This window comes from Oncorhynchus masou, chromosome 17 (assembly GCF_036934945.1).
Source record: "Oncorhynchus masou masou isolate Uvic2021 chromosome 17, UVic_Omas_1.1, whole genome shotgun sequence".
NCBI lineage: Eukaryota > Metazoa > Chordata > Actinopteri > Salmoniformes > Salmonidae > Oncorhynchus > Oncorhynchus masou.
Genome location: NC_088228.1, coordinates 14,243,999 through 14,260,795, shown reverse-complemented (window position 1 = coordinate 14,260,795; position 16,797 = coordinate 14,243,999). Strand labels below are relative to the sequence as shown.

The following is a 16,797-nucleotide window of genomic DNA, read 5'->3' as shown; positions in this document are numbered from 1 at the left end:
TCTTTTCCATAATGCATTCCCACATTTTCAAAACTAGTTTTACTTGGCAAGGCAGACACAGCACGTATGCGTTACCATGCAGCTTTCCCAAGTCATTACTCTACGTGCTAGACATAGGTCACTTTGAGAGCTGGCTTTGCATTAGTTTTGAAATTTGTTCAATCACTTCTCACCCAGTACAAACTTGGGCCAGCTTAATCAAATCCCCCATTGGCTGCGTTCCAGTATGACTACATTACAGATTTTACAACACCTAGAGGTGTCGGTCATATCAGGTAACCACATATAGCAATTTGATGACATGGCACACAACCATTGGTTGATGCAAAGACTAGAATGTAGTCTGCCTGGAACACAACCTATCCTTTACTTGCACGTGTTCATGTAAATTGCAATAAGGCATTATTACGGGGTGCCTTATTGCCATTCTAAACTGTTTACCAATGTAATTAGAGCAGTAAATAGTTTAACATCCGTGGTATACAGTCTGATATACCTCAGCTGTCAGACAATCAGCATTCAGGGCTCGAACCACCCAGTTTATAAAAAGACAATGACAGGCAGAGCTGGTTACATGATGGGATTTTACTGGACAGTCACCAGGTTTTACAAACAAGGCAATGTGACCACCGGGGGGTGGGACGACCTCATCACGGGCTCTGAAAAAGGCAGGTCAGCGCCAAGCCACTGTAGCGCTCAGGTTGTATTCCACCCAAAGAAACAAACTACCATTTACAAAACAGCCAATTATCAATAAGCTCACGGGATGCATTTCACAGGTAAGAGAGGATGTTGGACTCAAAAGGCCATTTAGAAAAACGGTGGATAACAAGTGGACGCTTCAAAGACCTTGACCCTATAATGCAGACTGGACAGTAACACTTAACCCGGACTTTCCTCCACATTATGGACCCTTCAACCCCACCAGTTTTCACGTTATTTGTATTCTTTCTATACAGGAGCAGTTTGTTTGCAAGTTAAAGGTAGACTCATCGAAATGATGTTGCCATGAGCAGCACTGGCTATTGAAATGAGCAAGATGCAACACGTAGCTCACACAGTGCAGGGCACCAAAATAGCAGAGAAGTTGAGCTTCAACGCTCTTAGTTGCTGCAGAAAATGACCCACTATGCTGTTTACTTTCTACATAATATCACTGAGTCTACCTTTAACCATAGTAAGAGATGCCATACTATGGTTCACATATACAGTATCTGTACGTTATGCCAGTTTTTTTTTATTAATCCCTAACATTGCAGAATAAAGGGAAGAGAGATGGAGGGAAGAGAGAGGGACATAAGAAAATATGTAAAGTGTGGAGGGAGAATGCTAGGTATGCCTCAGCTCGCGCTCTAACATCGAGTCTCGTAGATGCCGCTTCGGCCAATGTAGCGCACCCATTTGACAACATCATGATCACTGTAGTTCAGCTTGGACTCAAACACCTTCAAGTAACGCACCTTCAGCCCGGAGGGGGCAAATGGAACCTGAGGGGTACAAAGACATCCAGGTCACAAGTTCTACACAACTGCATATTAATAATGTATGCTAAAATGCTAAATTTGTCATTACTGCCGAGTGGGTTAGTGTGACTGCAACCTTACCTCAAAGTTCATGGAGATGGGAGGACGGGCCCACTTCTTCTTATCGTTGGTGGGCAGCAGCTCGATTTCAGCACTGATCTGAGATTCCTTCATACCAGCCATGCGCTTGATCCTACATGCAGGAAACACACAGCAATACAACACCAGAAAGAGACATTCACAATCAAGGAAGGAGATACAAAACAAGAGTGTGATCTTTGGTACTGTGATGGGGAGAAGCAGAGGGTTGAAATAACACTAACTTCCATACGATGGCGTTCTCGCTGGCCTTGTACTTGGCCTTGCCTTTCATGCAGATCACCTGGACACCACTTGTGTTGAGCGGCGTGGGAATGCGCACCTGGAGCAACAGAAAACAAGTCATAACATGATAAACAAATTCTCATACAGCAGTCTAAACCTGAACTTTTTAGAATAACAATAGGTGAAATTCACAGACCAAGAAAATACAAGGTTTATGAGACAAAACATAATATAAATTCAAAAGAAGAACAGGTTTACCCCACGGTTACTAACCACAATCTAAAAAGACAAAAGGCTGAATAGCTACCTCAATTTTCTGGGCCAGTAGCGAGGGTTTGAAGTTGGACTTGATGACCACTTTGACCTCCAGTTTGGTGCGGCCCACCTCCCTGACCAGCGGAATGACTCGGAAAGGTAGGATGATGTCTTTAGTGGTACGGTACCTGGTAAAACCACACCAAACTCATGTCAAAGCAGACACACGCAGGGGGCAACAGTACAAAGACATCCAAAGATGGAGGGGCACAATCATTGGGCACATATAAATGCACACAGAAAGCGGGATGACGTACAAAACATGGGCACTCACAGGGTAATATAGGTTTGAAGTTTAGCCTGTGACACACTTACCTCATGAGCTCATACTCTCCATCCGGGGGGATGAAGCTGATGCTTCTCTCCGAGTCAAACTTACTGAGACGCACACACTGGTTGAACGTACAGTCGTCGATGGCTATGGACTGCTTACCACTGGTACTACAGGAGCAGAGGGAGAAGGGTTGACTGTCTATGCACCATACACACCTGTTCATACAGACATTAAAAACTAACACACAAACCAGCCATTTAAAAACACTACATTCCCCACTTCCTAACACGTCACCACCACCACAACACACAACACATAAAGACACACAAAAAGGGATACCACAGCAACCCAGTGGATGCTAATCTCCATCCCTGTCAAAGACTGGGTCAGGGTTAAGGGTCAAGCGGGTGGGTAATAAAGCTAACACTCACTGATTACTAAGAAATACACAACCATTGGGAAGTCCACTAAAGATTTGAGGAGGTTAGTTAGATTCTCATCAATTAGCAGTCACACTATTCGATTAATACAGTAAATGTTGGGAGCCTCCTCAAATGCTTAGTAAAGCAGTCGCCATTAATGACACCATAGACAAGACAGCAGGGAGGTATGGGAGTAAGGCCAGATATCAATACAGTACCTTCCTCCTCCCCCTAAATCACTAAGATACAGAACAAGAGAGGGAAAGAAAGATGTATCGAATGGAAAAAATGGTAAGTCTCAACACAAGCTCTATATAGAGGTCTTAGTCCAGGGACTGACAGTTGGTCTGATAAAGATCGCATTCCTATTTCCGACACAGAAGAATAAGTCAGAATCAACACCAAGTTGAAAATCAATTGCGAAATACATTCTTTATCTGATTTTGCAGCACAAGTCTCTTGTATTAAGCTCCAGTCCTTTACTGACAAGCTCTGTCCAGAGTTGGGGTCAAATGCTTTTCAATTCAGAACAGGAACTAAAATGAAATTTGCAATTGGAATTTCAGTTTACTTCCCGAATTGAGAAGGAATAAACCCCAACCCTGGGTCCATCCAAAAACAACCTCTACTCACCTCTTTCCCACCTCATCAGTGACACCGCCTTTACCCGCCTTATCAATGACAATTTTGTCATTCATGCCAAATTTGCACTCCGGCATTCCACTGAGATAGCTCTTCATTACCACACGGCCGGACACGTGGGCACTCAGGACCTGACCTGGAGGGGATAAAAGTGAAAGGTTCAATCAGGGCCTTTTCCCAATCGCATACTCCTTGTGTCCTCTCTCCTCAAAAACCATTGGAAGAGAAGCTCAGAGGGGAGGGATCTCTGGCTCGCTCATTCCATGGGTTTTGAGGAGGCGGCGAGGAGAGGACACAAGCACTATGCCATTGTGATTCTCCCATTGAAACAACATTACTCCTACACTTCCCCTAGTTATTTTTGCTCTTAGCATATTCAACACCTGTTTAGGTTGTTTACTTTCAAGTTTTACGACCAACATTCACCTTGAGGCGACATAAGCAGGTTGACACTCTCCAGCACATCTAAGAAGAGCTCATTACGTCGATACTTGATGCCTTCGCGACGCCAACCAATCTGCCCAGTCACCTGACTAGTGATCTGAGACTGCTCTTCCTTTGTCTGTAAAAAGAGAGGGAGATCAACATGATATGAAGTGGAAAAAAACAGTGTATAGTTGAAACCAGGCCCAATGTCCCAAATAGAACTGAAATCAACAGCCCAAACCAAATGAGGCTCATCATTACCTGATGCTGCATCCGGCAGTGTCCACAACCCCAGAGAAAGAAGAAACAATAGGAGAAACATTTAGAAAACAGTTGGAAAACAGACAGCACACAAGAGCCCATTGCAGAGGTCATCAACAATGACAAGGGGATACTTCTCATCCTCACCTGGCCCTTGATGCCCTGCTGGGTGATGAAGGTCTTTAGTGCTCCGGTCTCAGAGTTCTGGGGATACCCGAAGTCCAGGATCTCTGCACACAAAACAAAGAAACCATGAATAAATGATGAAGGGTAAGAAAGAATAAAGAAGATACGAATGGCATGACTGTGCGAAGTGACAGTTACCGTCGAGCAGCTCGTAGATCAGCACAAAGTTGTTCTTGATGTTCTCTTCGCTGACCTTGCCAAAGTAGGCGGCCATGACGTCGCACATCTTGTAGAGGAACTCAAACACCATGGCGGCGTTGACATTCTGCTTGGTGACCGCCGCCAGCCAGATGTTGGAGCGCTTGACATGGAAGAAGCTGGTACGTGCAATGTTGGTCACAGGAGAGCGCACCTGCTGCCGGGCATGGATCACATTCACACGGAATGCGTCCACCGCGTTGCGCCTGAGAAAAGGAGGTAGAGAGAGCAAGATACGGATTACTTTCATGTCAGGAGTAATGAGCAAATGTGGAAGAGGATGTTCCTCCATCTGCAATTGATCACAACAAAAGCAACCTCATAATATCACGCTCTTGGTTAATACGCATATACATAAGTAGTCTAAAGTAATGTGTATAAATTACCAGTCTCCTCTAGGCTTTCAGAGGGATAGTCACACACTAATCACCTACACTACCTTCCATACATTCCCTTTTCAGACCTACTTGACATCCAAGATGTATAAATCACTACAGTTCTTACTACAGATGAGGCAGAATGTCCAGACAAGACTGTCGATTCTCAATCAGTGATGTGCAATATTCTGGAATAGATCCTTAGGTGACGGGTCCACAACTTCTGTGAGCTTGACAGTAGTGAAAATGATATTGACCACAAAGCTACTGCCTAGTAGTTAATCATACCTCTATTTGGAACCAGAGCCGATCCAGGGAAATAGTTCCCAGAAATATGAATCTCTGGAACCAATTTCAGATTACAGACTCTGCAGAGTCAGGACTGCACGAGTTAAGACAGCTAGAAGGTGCACTGGTACTATACTTGCTCATTTAACAGTCTGTCCTGCTGTTTTTTCAGAAGGTAATGTCAATTAAGGAGGGAGGAGATATATATATATATATACACACACACATACAAAAAAGTATGTGGACACCCCTTCTTTAGTGTATTTGGCTATTTCAGCCACACCTGTTGCTAATAGGTGTATAAAATCAGTGAGGTATTAGTTGGTTGCAATAATTAACTTTGTTTTCTTTGGTCACTGATATGTCAGGTGACATGCTGAAAGTGTCATCAGGTAGTTGCTGTGGGTCAGAGGTCATGCATTGGGAGTCAGGAATTGGTTACCATGGGTCAGGGGACATGCTCGATAGGCTGGTGCATTGCTTACCTATTCCTACAGTGGCAAAGACGGCGATATGGAGTAAAATGGCAAACGGATAAAGAGATGAGGGATGATGTAAAGGAGAGACAAAATGCACACAAATACATTTTTGTGCATAGAGCAAGTAACATTGTGTTGAAATACCATCCATGGTAGAGAACACTGTAGTCGGCAACCAAATGCAGTTTCAATGTGTTAAATGAACTACTAGAAGAATTTATATGCACTATTTACCACCAATAGTGGTTGAATTTAAAACTTGTCTTAATCTTAAGCAGCTTGAACATGTCGAGTCTCCTCTGGAAAATCTTGGCAGTTGAATGTATTGATTCTGCATCAATCCGAGCTGTAGTGGTGTGGTTAGATAGTTGGTTGAGCATTTGCTACTCCAGAGAGCTTGCAATGTCTGAGACCTGATATAATAGTGATTATCCACAAGATGATAGTCGGGTATTAGCCCAGTTATTTTCTTTGGTGGGTGCGAATATCAGTGGACCCATCTGTTGAACTCTTCCTGTTGGATGAGTTGTTTTGTTTACCAAAGAGTCAATTTAGAGTATGTTTATCTAAATTTTCATCTGACAACCAAGGTTACGATAAAACATTCCCCCAATGCAATATTTATATAGCTTTCACAAGATATTTGTAATGCTGGTCCAATATCTCAGTAGTAAAAACATTGTACTCAAATTTCAAAAAAGACAATTACCAACCCATGTTAAATAAAGGCTTACAAGGCTCGACTGTACTTCTAATAACCGGTTTACACTAATTCCTCTACATTTAAAAACTGCCTTCCACCTCACTTTCCTAACCACTAGATAAAGAGGAAGGACATGAAACTAATGAAAGCAGCTGCCCATAACTATGATCTTGCGAATTAGAGTTTAGGTTTGACAAAGGGCTAGAATTAGAATGATTGATACACAGTGCATTGAGGTGATGCCTGTAAAAAAATGTACACACTCTATCACCAGTTGGAGGAAAAGACCAATAACTTAAAATGGCTTTACTTGTTTTAAGACCAAAGTTAACATAAGTAATTACAATTACATATTTATTTATTAGGCTGACCCCATTTAGTTGACTGGTCGATAGTTTGGTCAATAGTCTGTTGGTCGACAGATTTCTTTAGTCGAGCAGTAGCAAAAAACATTTTTTTCTTCTAAATATCATGGTGTACAATTCACCTCTCTGATTGGCATCAGAGTACTAATCCATTGCGGAGGCCATGGCACAGTACATTAGTCTAAGGAAATTGTGTATAGTTATATTACATAAGAACAATGGTGCAACAATAATACAAATAATATTTTATAACAAATGCTCTTCCTCCCGCGTTGGATAGCGGTTGCTCTCTGTGGTTCTGAAACACATCATGAGCTGTTGAATTTACATCTTTTCCTCGACCATGTTGTTATGTGCATAATAGCAAAGTTAACCAGTATATTGGTGTTGAGAACAATGCAGTGGAGGCAGCAGCAGAATGAGGAGATCAGAAAACAGGCCTTGCCTTATTGACTAAGAAAAGTGAGGAGAGGAAACCCCAACTTAAGTCTATAACCAATAGCCTAACTGTTAAATGTGCCTGTCTTTACAAATCATCCATGTATATCTACAGAAATAAGACAGATCCTGTTTCTGTTGCCCGTTTGTGTGTGTTTAATAGCCTACTGAATCCGTGAGCACGAAGACTCACGCAACGACATGTCAAGAAAACAATTACACAAATGTAGTGGTTTTTAATCTTTGCTATAAAAGCTTAACACTTATTTTCATTAGAACATCTTCTGGTATTATTTATCATATATTTAGTGTTGTTCACATTGTTCCAAATAGTCAGAATAATTACATTACTATAAATATAATTTAAGTATGCTCCTTTTTCTTGATCGCCTTATTGTTAATATTATGATCATTATAATAATAGGTAATGTCATTATCATTAGTAGGCTTAGCATAGTAGTCTTGTATTACCACGGTCGAGCTGTAGGCATAAGAGTACATTCTGTTTTGTCTTAATACCGTAACTTACTTAGGCCTATATTTCAATACTTATAGGCTACTGTATCACTAAATCGTCACACAGCATATGAGTCATTCGTGATTTGAAATGCAATCAAGCATTTTAGATAAATATATATAAAAAAAAATTGCTTAAACAATAAACCGTTCCATTTCAGAAATTGCATTCGCAAATGAACAAACGTTCATAGTTAATTGTAAGCTATTTATTGACGTGATTATGATATGCTATAGGTCAGGCCCTATTGGTCATGTGCACACGATGCATACATGTATTTTGTAGAGAGCAAGGTTTAAGGGAATAGGGAATGTTTTTCCCAAAAATATGAGGGATTTCAGTAACAGAACTTTTCAATCAGAAATGGCTGTAATTAAGTTTGCAGCTTAAGCAACAGACAGTGCAGTAAGTTTAAGCCCGGCACAAAAAAAAAAAAAGATGGATCTCTCACATTTCCACAAGTATTCTGACCCTTTACTCAGTACTTTGTTGAAGCACTTTTGGCAGCGATTACAGCTTTGTCTTCTCGGGTATGACGCTACAAGCTTGGCACACCTGTATTTTGGGAGTTTCTCCCATTCTTCTCTGCAGACCCTCTCAAGCCCTGTCAGGTTGGATGGGGAGTGTCGCTGCACAGCTATTTTCAGGTTTCTCCAGAGATGTTCGATCGGGTTCAAGTCCAGGCTCTGGTTGGGCAGCTCAAGGACATTCAGAGACTTGCCCCGAGGCGACTCCTGCATTGTCTTGGCTATGTGCTTAGGGTCGATGTCCTGTTGGAAGGTGAACCTTTGCCCCAGACTGAGGATCTAAGCGCGTTGGAGCAGGTTTTCATCAAGGATCTCTGTACTTTGCTTCTTTTTATCTTTCCTCTCAGATTGGACTATTCTCCCAGTCCCCACAGCATGATGCTGCCACCACCATGCTTCACCATATTGATGGGGCCAGGTTTCCTCCAGACATGACACTTGGCATTCAGGCCAAAAAGTTCAATCTTGATTTCATCAGACCAGATAATCTTGTTTCTCATGGTCTGAGTCCTTAGATGCCTTTTGGCAAACTCCAAGCAGACTGTCCTGTGCCTTTTACTGAGGAGTGGCTTCCGTCTGGCCACTACCATAAAGGCCTGATTGGTGGAGTGCTGCAGAGATGGGAGAACCTTCCAGAAGCACACCATCTCCACAGAGGAACTCTGGAGCTCTGTCAAAGTGACCATGGGGTTCTTGGTCATCTCCCTGACCAAGGCCCTTCTCCCCCGATTGTTCCAGTAGGCCAGCTCGAGGAGTATTGGTGGTTCCAAACTTCTTCCATTTAAGAATGATGAAGACCACTGTGTTCTTGGGGACCTTCAATGCTGCAGAAATGTTTTGGTACCCTCCCCCAGATCTGTGCCTCAGCACAATACTGTCTTGGGGCTCTACGAACAATTCCTTCGACCTCACAGGCTTGGTTTTTGCTGACATGAACTGTCAACTGTGGGAACTTATAGAGGTGTGCCTTCCTAAATCATGTCCAATCAATTGAATTTACCACAGGTGGTCTCCAATCAAGTTGTAGAAACATCTGAAGGATGATCAACAAAAACAGGATTCACTTGAGCTCAATTTTGAGTCCCATAGGAAAGGGTCTGAATACTCATGTACATATTTCTGATTTTTTATTTTTAATACATTTGGAGAAAAAAATCTAAACCTGTTTTTGCTTTGTCATTATGGGGTATTGTGTATAGATTTGAGGGAAAAAGCAATTTAATCAATTCTAGAATAATGCTATAACGTACAAAATGAGGAAACCGTGAAGGGGACTGAATACATTGAATACACTATAACGTAAACTCGTACGGACCAAGGCGATGTACAATTGCCCTTATTTTAGCGTGCCAAAAACGTAATACTTCCAGATCAACTGTAATGTCAATACCACTGTAAAGCACAATTTTCCCCTTTCCAACAGAATCAATTACATGACCTAAACGCTGCCCGTTTCCGCATAATTCAAGCAGGCAATGAGCCCCGTCGGGTCTTTTTAAAAATGGCGAGTGGGGAAGCGAAACTAATACGTGACAGTGAGGAGGACAGTTGTCGTGTGGGAAAATTGCTTTTTTCCCCCCACTCGATCTGTCCAATTTATCGCCTCTAAAATGTAAATAAAACACTAAAGATTTTATATAATGTGTCATTACATACCTATTTGAAGGTTTGTGTCGAATGTTAATCTGGTTTTTAGGGCGGTGCTAAAGTGATCTTCGAAGTAAACAGCAGCTTTGAGAATGATGATCGCATGCAACGACGACGAAAAAAAGTGACTAGGTATCCCCCTTACCCCCGTCACTGTCCATTTATTGTTTTTAAAATTATGAGAGAAGTGCTACACCTGGTGGAGAGAGATTGTAAGACAGAAATAGTTGCTTTATGCATGCTGTACATTACGACATGACACGTCAAGATGTAACGGAGGGTCAGTTCTCAACTTTTCTCCAATACTATAGAGCCATTACCCTGTCGATCAACGCTTGAATAGAAACCTAGTTCACACCCCCGATTTTGACGTCACAGTCGCTACAGTCCCATTCGTTTTCTTTGTAGGCTTGTTTGAATGTTGCGGTTGCGCACATTTATACGGAATGGGGTAAGTTTATGCTACTTGACTTGATTAAAACACAGGATGTCTACATGGAAAAATACACTTTTTAAAATTTCGACCAATCGTTGGGTCGAAAGAACAGACTCTTGGTTGACCAAAATGTTAGGGTTTTCTCCCTCTCATACAAATGCATCCTTCCCCGATCCCTCCCCTGAAGCAAACCTGATCAGACAGGGCTTGACAGGTGAAAGCTGTGTGATTACTTACACTGATCAGTTCACATTGAACCTCAGTGATCACTTCAAGGCAGAGCAGTCGGGAAGTGAGCTGGCAAGCTAGGGGTTGGGTCTATCAAATTCTAGATTCTATTGCCAGTCGTTATGCCCTTGAGCAAGACACCTAACCATCCCCCCAACAACTATTCCACGGGTGCCCCGTGTGGCAACACACTGCTCCAACCTGCATGTGCGTCTTTCAGAGGGGTTGGGATAAAGCAGAAGTCAAATTCCTGTTGGACCTTGTGTACAATTTACAAATAAAGTGATCTTATTCATCTCCCTAACTTACCTAAGGCCAACCAGGTGGACACCATTTCCTATCTCCTTCTCCCTCTTGTAACAGAACCCACTTCTATAATCCCCAGAACCAATGACCACCTTACTTACCCTATGTCATCGCGGTAGACACGAGAGATAAGGACCTCCCCTTTGTGGTTGTAGATAAACAGTCCTCCAATCATCGTGGCTGCTCCTTAGTCCAAACTGGCCATGGTGAAAACAACACCCACCTAACAAAGAGCAAATGGGTGATGACATTTCACCAAGTCAAATTCCTATTACATGCAGTAGTAGCTTAGATAATGAGAGCCATTTTAGTTAGTCGTAATGTTTTGCAAAATTCCATATGAATAGTATGGGAGTGGTTTCAAGTTCATATGGACGGTTGCTGGTATTGGATTGAAGAATACAGAATGTCTTTATTATGCCCATTGCGGTGGGGGACAGAACGTATTAACGTTAATCATTTGCTGCAGTTTATAATATGAGGCGTACGAATAATATGCATTAAATGAAAGTCCTTCCTGGAATTCTAGCTGTGACCAGGTACGGTAACAGAAGGCGACAGTTCCCCGTGCCAGCACATGCTTTTACTTAGCTGGACACACATATAGCTGGATTAGCAAGATAATTTCCCTTCCACGAAAGGAGGATGTTGTTTGACTTGACGGACACGGTGTGCATGGCATGAAGCCACTAACGTTAAGCGGTTTACTCGCCGTTTTATTGCCCCACCAAGATGTCTGCCTGACCGGAAAAGATAGCTCGCCATCTCGACAATTTCATAAATTGTTTATATTCTCCCTTCACTTTAACGCACAACTGAAAACGTATACTCCACCATGTCTTGTTAGCTACACATACAACTTTAGTGGATAGTTGACCTTTGGTTTGGGATAAACAGGATGGAGAGTTAGCAAGACATACTATAGTTAACTAGCTGCCAGCCTAAAATGAACGCTAGCTAGCGCCTTTCTGGTATAAACGCCGGTAGCTAGCTAGACTGTGTTTACTGTTGAATATGTTAAGACTAGTTTGTCTTCGATATAATTACAATCTTACCTCAGTCTTCTCACACACCTAAGTCCACGTCCCTTTTTACTCCGATATATTTCAGGGTTCGTTAGCAAAAGTTCTACAACACACACTCGCTAATTATGCTCCTACTGCTTTCCCCTCCTCTTCAGAAGTCAGTTGACCAGCTTTTTCTTCTTCTTCTTGGTGAGTACACCGCCACCAACTGTACTGGAGTGTGAGGCCAGTTACATTAAACTATCTTCATGAGTCCTCTAAGAAATAGAGCCCTGAAGACCACGCCCCTTTCCTCCCATTACACCACTCAAACTGGAACGAACTACAAAAATCTCTGAAACTGGAAACACTTATCTCCCCACTAGCTTTAAGCATCAGCTGTCAGAGCAGCTCACAGATTACTGCACCTGTACCCATCTATAATTTAGCCCAAACAACTACCTCTTTCCCTACTGTATTTATTTATTTTTGCTCCTTTGCACCCCATTATTTCTATTTATACTTTGCACATTCTTCCACTGCAAACCTACCATTCCAGTGTTTTACTTGCTATATGGTATTTACTTTGCCACCATGGCCTTTTTTTGCCTTTACCTCCCCTATCTCACCTCATTTGCTCACATCGTAGATAGACTTGTTTCTACTGTATTATTGACTGTATGTTTGTTTTACTCCACGTGTAACTCGGTGTTGTTGTATGTGTCGAACTGCTTTGCTTTATCTTGGCCAGGTCGCAATTGTAAATGAGAACTTGTTCTCAACTTGCCTACCTGGTTAAATAAAGGTGAAATACAAAATAAAATATTTAAAAACCCGTCAAAGCCTCTCGAACCAGTGATGCCAATTTAGCAATGTTGTTGTTAGATTTAGCCACTTTTTTTTCAAACAGCACCTAGCAACAAATTTAGCTACTATAAAACATTTATTTGGAACTTTAGCAACTTTTGAAAAGTGACTCAAATTCTAAAATACACGCATTTTCCCCCTAAATGACACAAAAACGATTTTCTGTCATACACTCAGTCACAACACACGTGCCTGGCTGCAAAAGTGCGTTGTGAGTGACGTCACCAGCAGGCGCTCAGCTCGTGCACAGGCAACAGCAATTTCAGCAAATTGCAAATCATTGTTGGCTGACTGCAGCAGTAATAGTACGGGTTCGACGAGGCAAACCCAATGAATATAGTTGGTCACGAATGTTTGATCTTGAACAGAACTTACAACATCAATTAACATGTCTCAATAAAAATTGTGCAGCCAGAAGTACAGAAAAGAGTGGAAGTCTGTCTGTACCTGAACAAATGTCAAGTCATATTTTTTGCAGTGATGGCCAGTCAATTTGAGTAACGTTACTGTGTATTCTACGTAATGGCGCAGTTTTACGTTATCACGCAATGACATCACAGCGTTATTTAGCAACTTTCAGCAACAAATCAACCTGCCTCAAGCAATTCACCCTGAAAATGAGTTGGCAACACTGTCTCGAACCCCTCACACAATCTCTCCCTATCTACATCATACAGCTCCCAAAATATCAACACATACTCCATCGTTTCCTCCCCTTAACACTCATCACACAGACCTGTTTCACATCCACAACGTGGCATTCAACCCTGTGTGCCCAACCCATAGTCTACTCCACACAACTTCCTACATCCCATACTTCCCACCTCTTCCTTTACTGACCAGTGCACAAGGTAAAATTGTCCCTACTAGCCTATTGTGTCACACTCGCAAATGCTTCACAATGTATTTCTTTGTAAGCCATAGCCTTAAAATAATTGAAATAACATAGCCTACATAATTAATTGTCGTTCCTTCTTAGGCTCCCTGCCTGGTTTCTGACCTATTTGGATGGTTTATATGTTGTTTAATATAACATGTAGCCTGTTTGAAATGATTAGTGCTTATGGGGCGGCAGGGTAGCCTAGTGGTTAGAGCTTGGACTAGTAACTGAAAGGTTGCAAGTTCAAACCCCTGAGCTGACAAGGTACAAATCTGTTGTTCTGCCCCTGAACAGGCAGTTAACCCGCTGTTCCTTGACTGTCATTGAAAATAAGAATTTGTTCTTAACTGACTTGCCCAGTTAAATAAAGATACAATTACATTCACCTTTTCATGTTTATTAAAGTACTTTTCATTCATGTCATATGGTTTGGTTTCAATAATTTAAAACCAAATGGTAGGTCCAGGTAGTCACACAAATAGATGGGTGTTGGTTAAATTGTGATTTTTATGAATTGAATGAATTTGGAGAGGCATTTTATTTTCTTTGAGCAAGGAGGTGGAGGCCCCAGCGCACCACTGAGCGGGATTTCCACCTGCTCAATTCTGCTCATGTACCAGCATCCCACGAGCTGACCATTGATACTCCTTCTTCTTCTTTGTTGGTATCATGGTGTTCACACATTTTGTTTGTGCAGACCTCCACCAACAGTCAGGTAGTGTGTGGTCAATCACGTTACATTTTGTGATATGAAAATAGAAAGTGGAATAAGGAAAAAAATTGCACCACCAACTAGCCAACACCTATACCACTATTTCATAAAATAACAATCCCTACCCCATTCCACTACTTTGACCCTAACTGATCCTACACCAAGCTGATGGCCAGGGAGGATGGGATTCTAAAAAATATACTGTAGATGGTCAGGACACATGTTGGTGATATTTTGGAAAAATGTGTTTTAAACGTGCTTGGTTGAAATCACACGCTGCAATAAAAGACAGCTTCCGGGTGAGAAGATTCTTACTGGTTAATGATTTTCAAATAAAATCAAACTTTATTTGTCACATGCGCCGAATACAACAAGTGTAGACTTTACTGTGAAATGCTTACTTACAAGCCCTTAACAAACAGTGCAGTTAAAGAAGAAGAAAATATTTACCAAATAGAATAAAATAAAAAGTAACAATAAAATGTAACAACTAGAATAATAAAAATGAGGCTATATATAGGGGGCACCGGTACCGAGTCAGTGTGCAGGGGTACAGGCTAGTTAAGGTAATCTGTACATGTAGGTGGGGGCAAAGTGACTATTCATAGGTAACAAACAAACAGCGAGTAGCAGCAGTGTACAAAAAAGGGGGGGGGCAATGTAAATTGTTCGGTGGCGATTTTATGAATTGTTCAGCGGTCTTATGGCTTGGGGATATAAGCTGTTGAGGAGCCTTTTGGTTCTAGACTTGGAGCTCCGGTACCGCTTGCCGTGTGGTAGCAGAGAAAACAGTCTATAACTTTGGTGACTGGAGTCTCTGACAATTTGATGGGCTTTCCTCTGACACCGCCTATTATATAGGTCCTGGATGACAGGAAGCTTGGCCCCAGTGATGTACTGGGCCATTCGCACTACCCTCTGTAGCGCCTTACGGTCAGATGCCAAGCAGTTGCCATACCAGGCGGTGATGCAACCGGTCAGGATGTTCTCAATGGTGCAGCTGTAGAACCTTTTGAGGATCTGGGGACCCATGTCAAATCTTTTCAGTCTCCTGAGGGGGAAAAGGTTTTGTCGTGCCCTCTTCACGACTGTCTTGGTATGTTTGGACCATGATAGTTTGTTGGTGATGTGGACACCAAGGAACTTGAAACTCTCGACCTGTTCCACTACATCCCCGTCGATGGAAATGTGGACCTGTTCGGCACGCTTTTTCCTGTAGTCCACGGTCAGCTCCTTAGTCTTGCTCACATTGAGGGAGAGGTTGTTGTCCTGACACCACACCTCCCTATAGCCCATCTCATCGTTGTCGGTGATCAAGCCTACCACTGTTGTGTCATCAGCAAACTTAATGATGGTGTTGGAGTCATGTTTGGCCACGCAGTCGTGGGTGATCAGGGAATGCAGGAGAGGATGTAGTACACACCCATGATGGGCCCCAGTGGTAAGGATTAGCGTGGCAGATGTGTTGTTGCCTACTCTTACCACCTCGGGCGGCCGGTCAGGAAGTCCAGGATCCAGTTGCAGAGGGAGGTGTTTAGTCCCAGAGTCCTTAGCTTAGTGATGAGCTTTGTGGGCACTATGGTGTTGAAAGCTGAGCTGTAGTCAATGAATAGCATTCTCACATAGGTGTTCCTCTTGTCCAGGTGGGAAAGGGCAGTGTGGAGTGCAATTGAGATTGCGTCATCTGTGGATCTGTTGGGGCGATATGCGAATTGGAGTGGGTCTATGGTGTCATGTGAGCCATGACCAGCCTTTCAAAGCACTTCATGGCTACCGACGTGAGTGCCACGGGGCGATAATCATTTAGGCAGGTTACCTTTGCTTCCTTGGGCACAGGGACGGTGTAGGTATTACATACTCGGTCAGGGAGAGGTTGAAAATGTCAGTGAAGACACTTGATAGTTGGTCCATACATGCTTTGAGTACACGTCCTGGTAATCCGTCTGGCCCAGCGGCTTTGTGAATGTTGACCTGTTTAAAGGTTTTGTTCATATCGGCTACCGAGAGCGTGATCACAGTCATCCAGAACAGGATGATCTTGTTCAGTTGAGTGCTACCTTGGTATTTGCTTGTGGCAGTAAACACAGCTGTGATAACACACGTAAATTCCCTCGGCATATAGTGGGGTCGGCGTTTAGCATCAGAAACTCCAGGTCGGGTGAACAGGAACTCGAGATGTTTTCAACTTCAGTACACCAGGAATTGTTAATGAGGAAACATAACCCTCCCTGCTTACTGTTACCAGAAGCCGCCGTTCGATCCATTTGGAAAATGGGATAGCCGTCTGGTTGAATAGCTGAGTAGACTCTATCATCCATAAGCCATGTCTCTGTAAAAACACACACAGCACTCCCTGATGTCCCTCCATGATTGAAGCCTTGCTCTGAGTTCAAAGTTTATTTTCCAGCAACTGGACTTGAACCAACAGGATACTAGGAAGAGGTTGTGTATG

General features: G+C 42.6%; 1 protein-coding gene across 2 annotated transcripts; it reads right to left on the bottom strand.

Moving 5' to 3' along the window:
* Positions 1 to 567: 567 nt before the first annotated feature.
* On the bottom strand, positions 568 to 12,106 carry ap2m1a (adaptor related protein complex 2 subunit mu 1a). 2 transcript variants are annotated; one of them, XM_064992425.1, is made up of 12 exons: positions 11,938 to 12,106; positions 10,984 to 11,105; positions 4,512 to 4,777; positions 4,335 to 4,417; positions 4,188 to 4,193; positions 3,927 to 4,062; positions 3,492 to 3,636; positions 2,478 to 2,603; positions 2,155 to 2,290; positions 1,847 to 1,944; positions 1,605 to 1,716; positions 568 to 1,487 (listed from the first exon to the last, which is right to left on the bottom strand). In XM_064992425.1, exons 2-12 carry the CDS (start codon positions 11,055 to 11,057, stop codon positions 1,353 to 1,355), a joined length of 1,317 nt encoding a protein of 438 aa, XP_064848497.1. In that variant the 5' UTR covers positions 11,058 to 11,105; positions 11,938 to 12,106; the 3' UTR covers positions 568 to 1,352. The 2 variants fall into 2 exon arrangements, with proteins under 2 accessions (XP_064848497.1, XP_064848496.1); XM_064992424.1 differs by lacking the exons at positions 4,335 to 4,417; positions 4,512 to 4,777; positions 10,984 to 11,105; positions 11,938 to 12,106 and adding an exon at positions 3,077 to 3,097 and having other exon boundaries at positions 3,927 to 4,263.
* Positions 12,107 to 16,797: the final 4,691 nt, after the last annotated feature.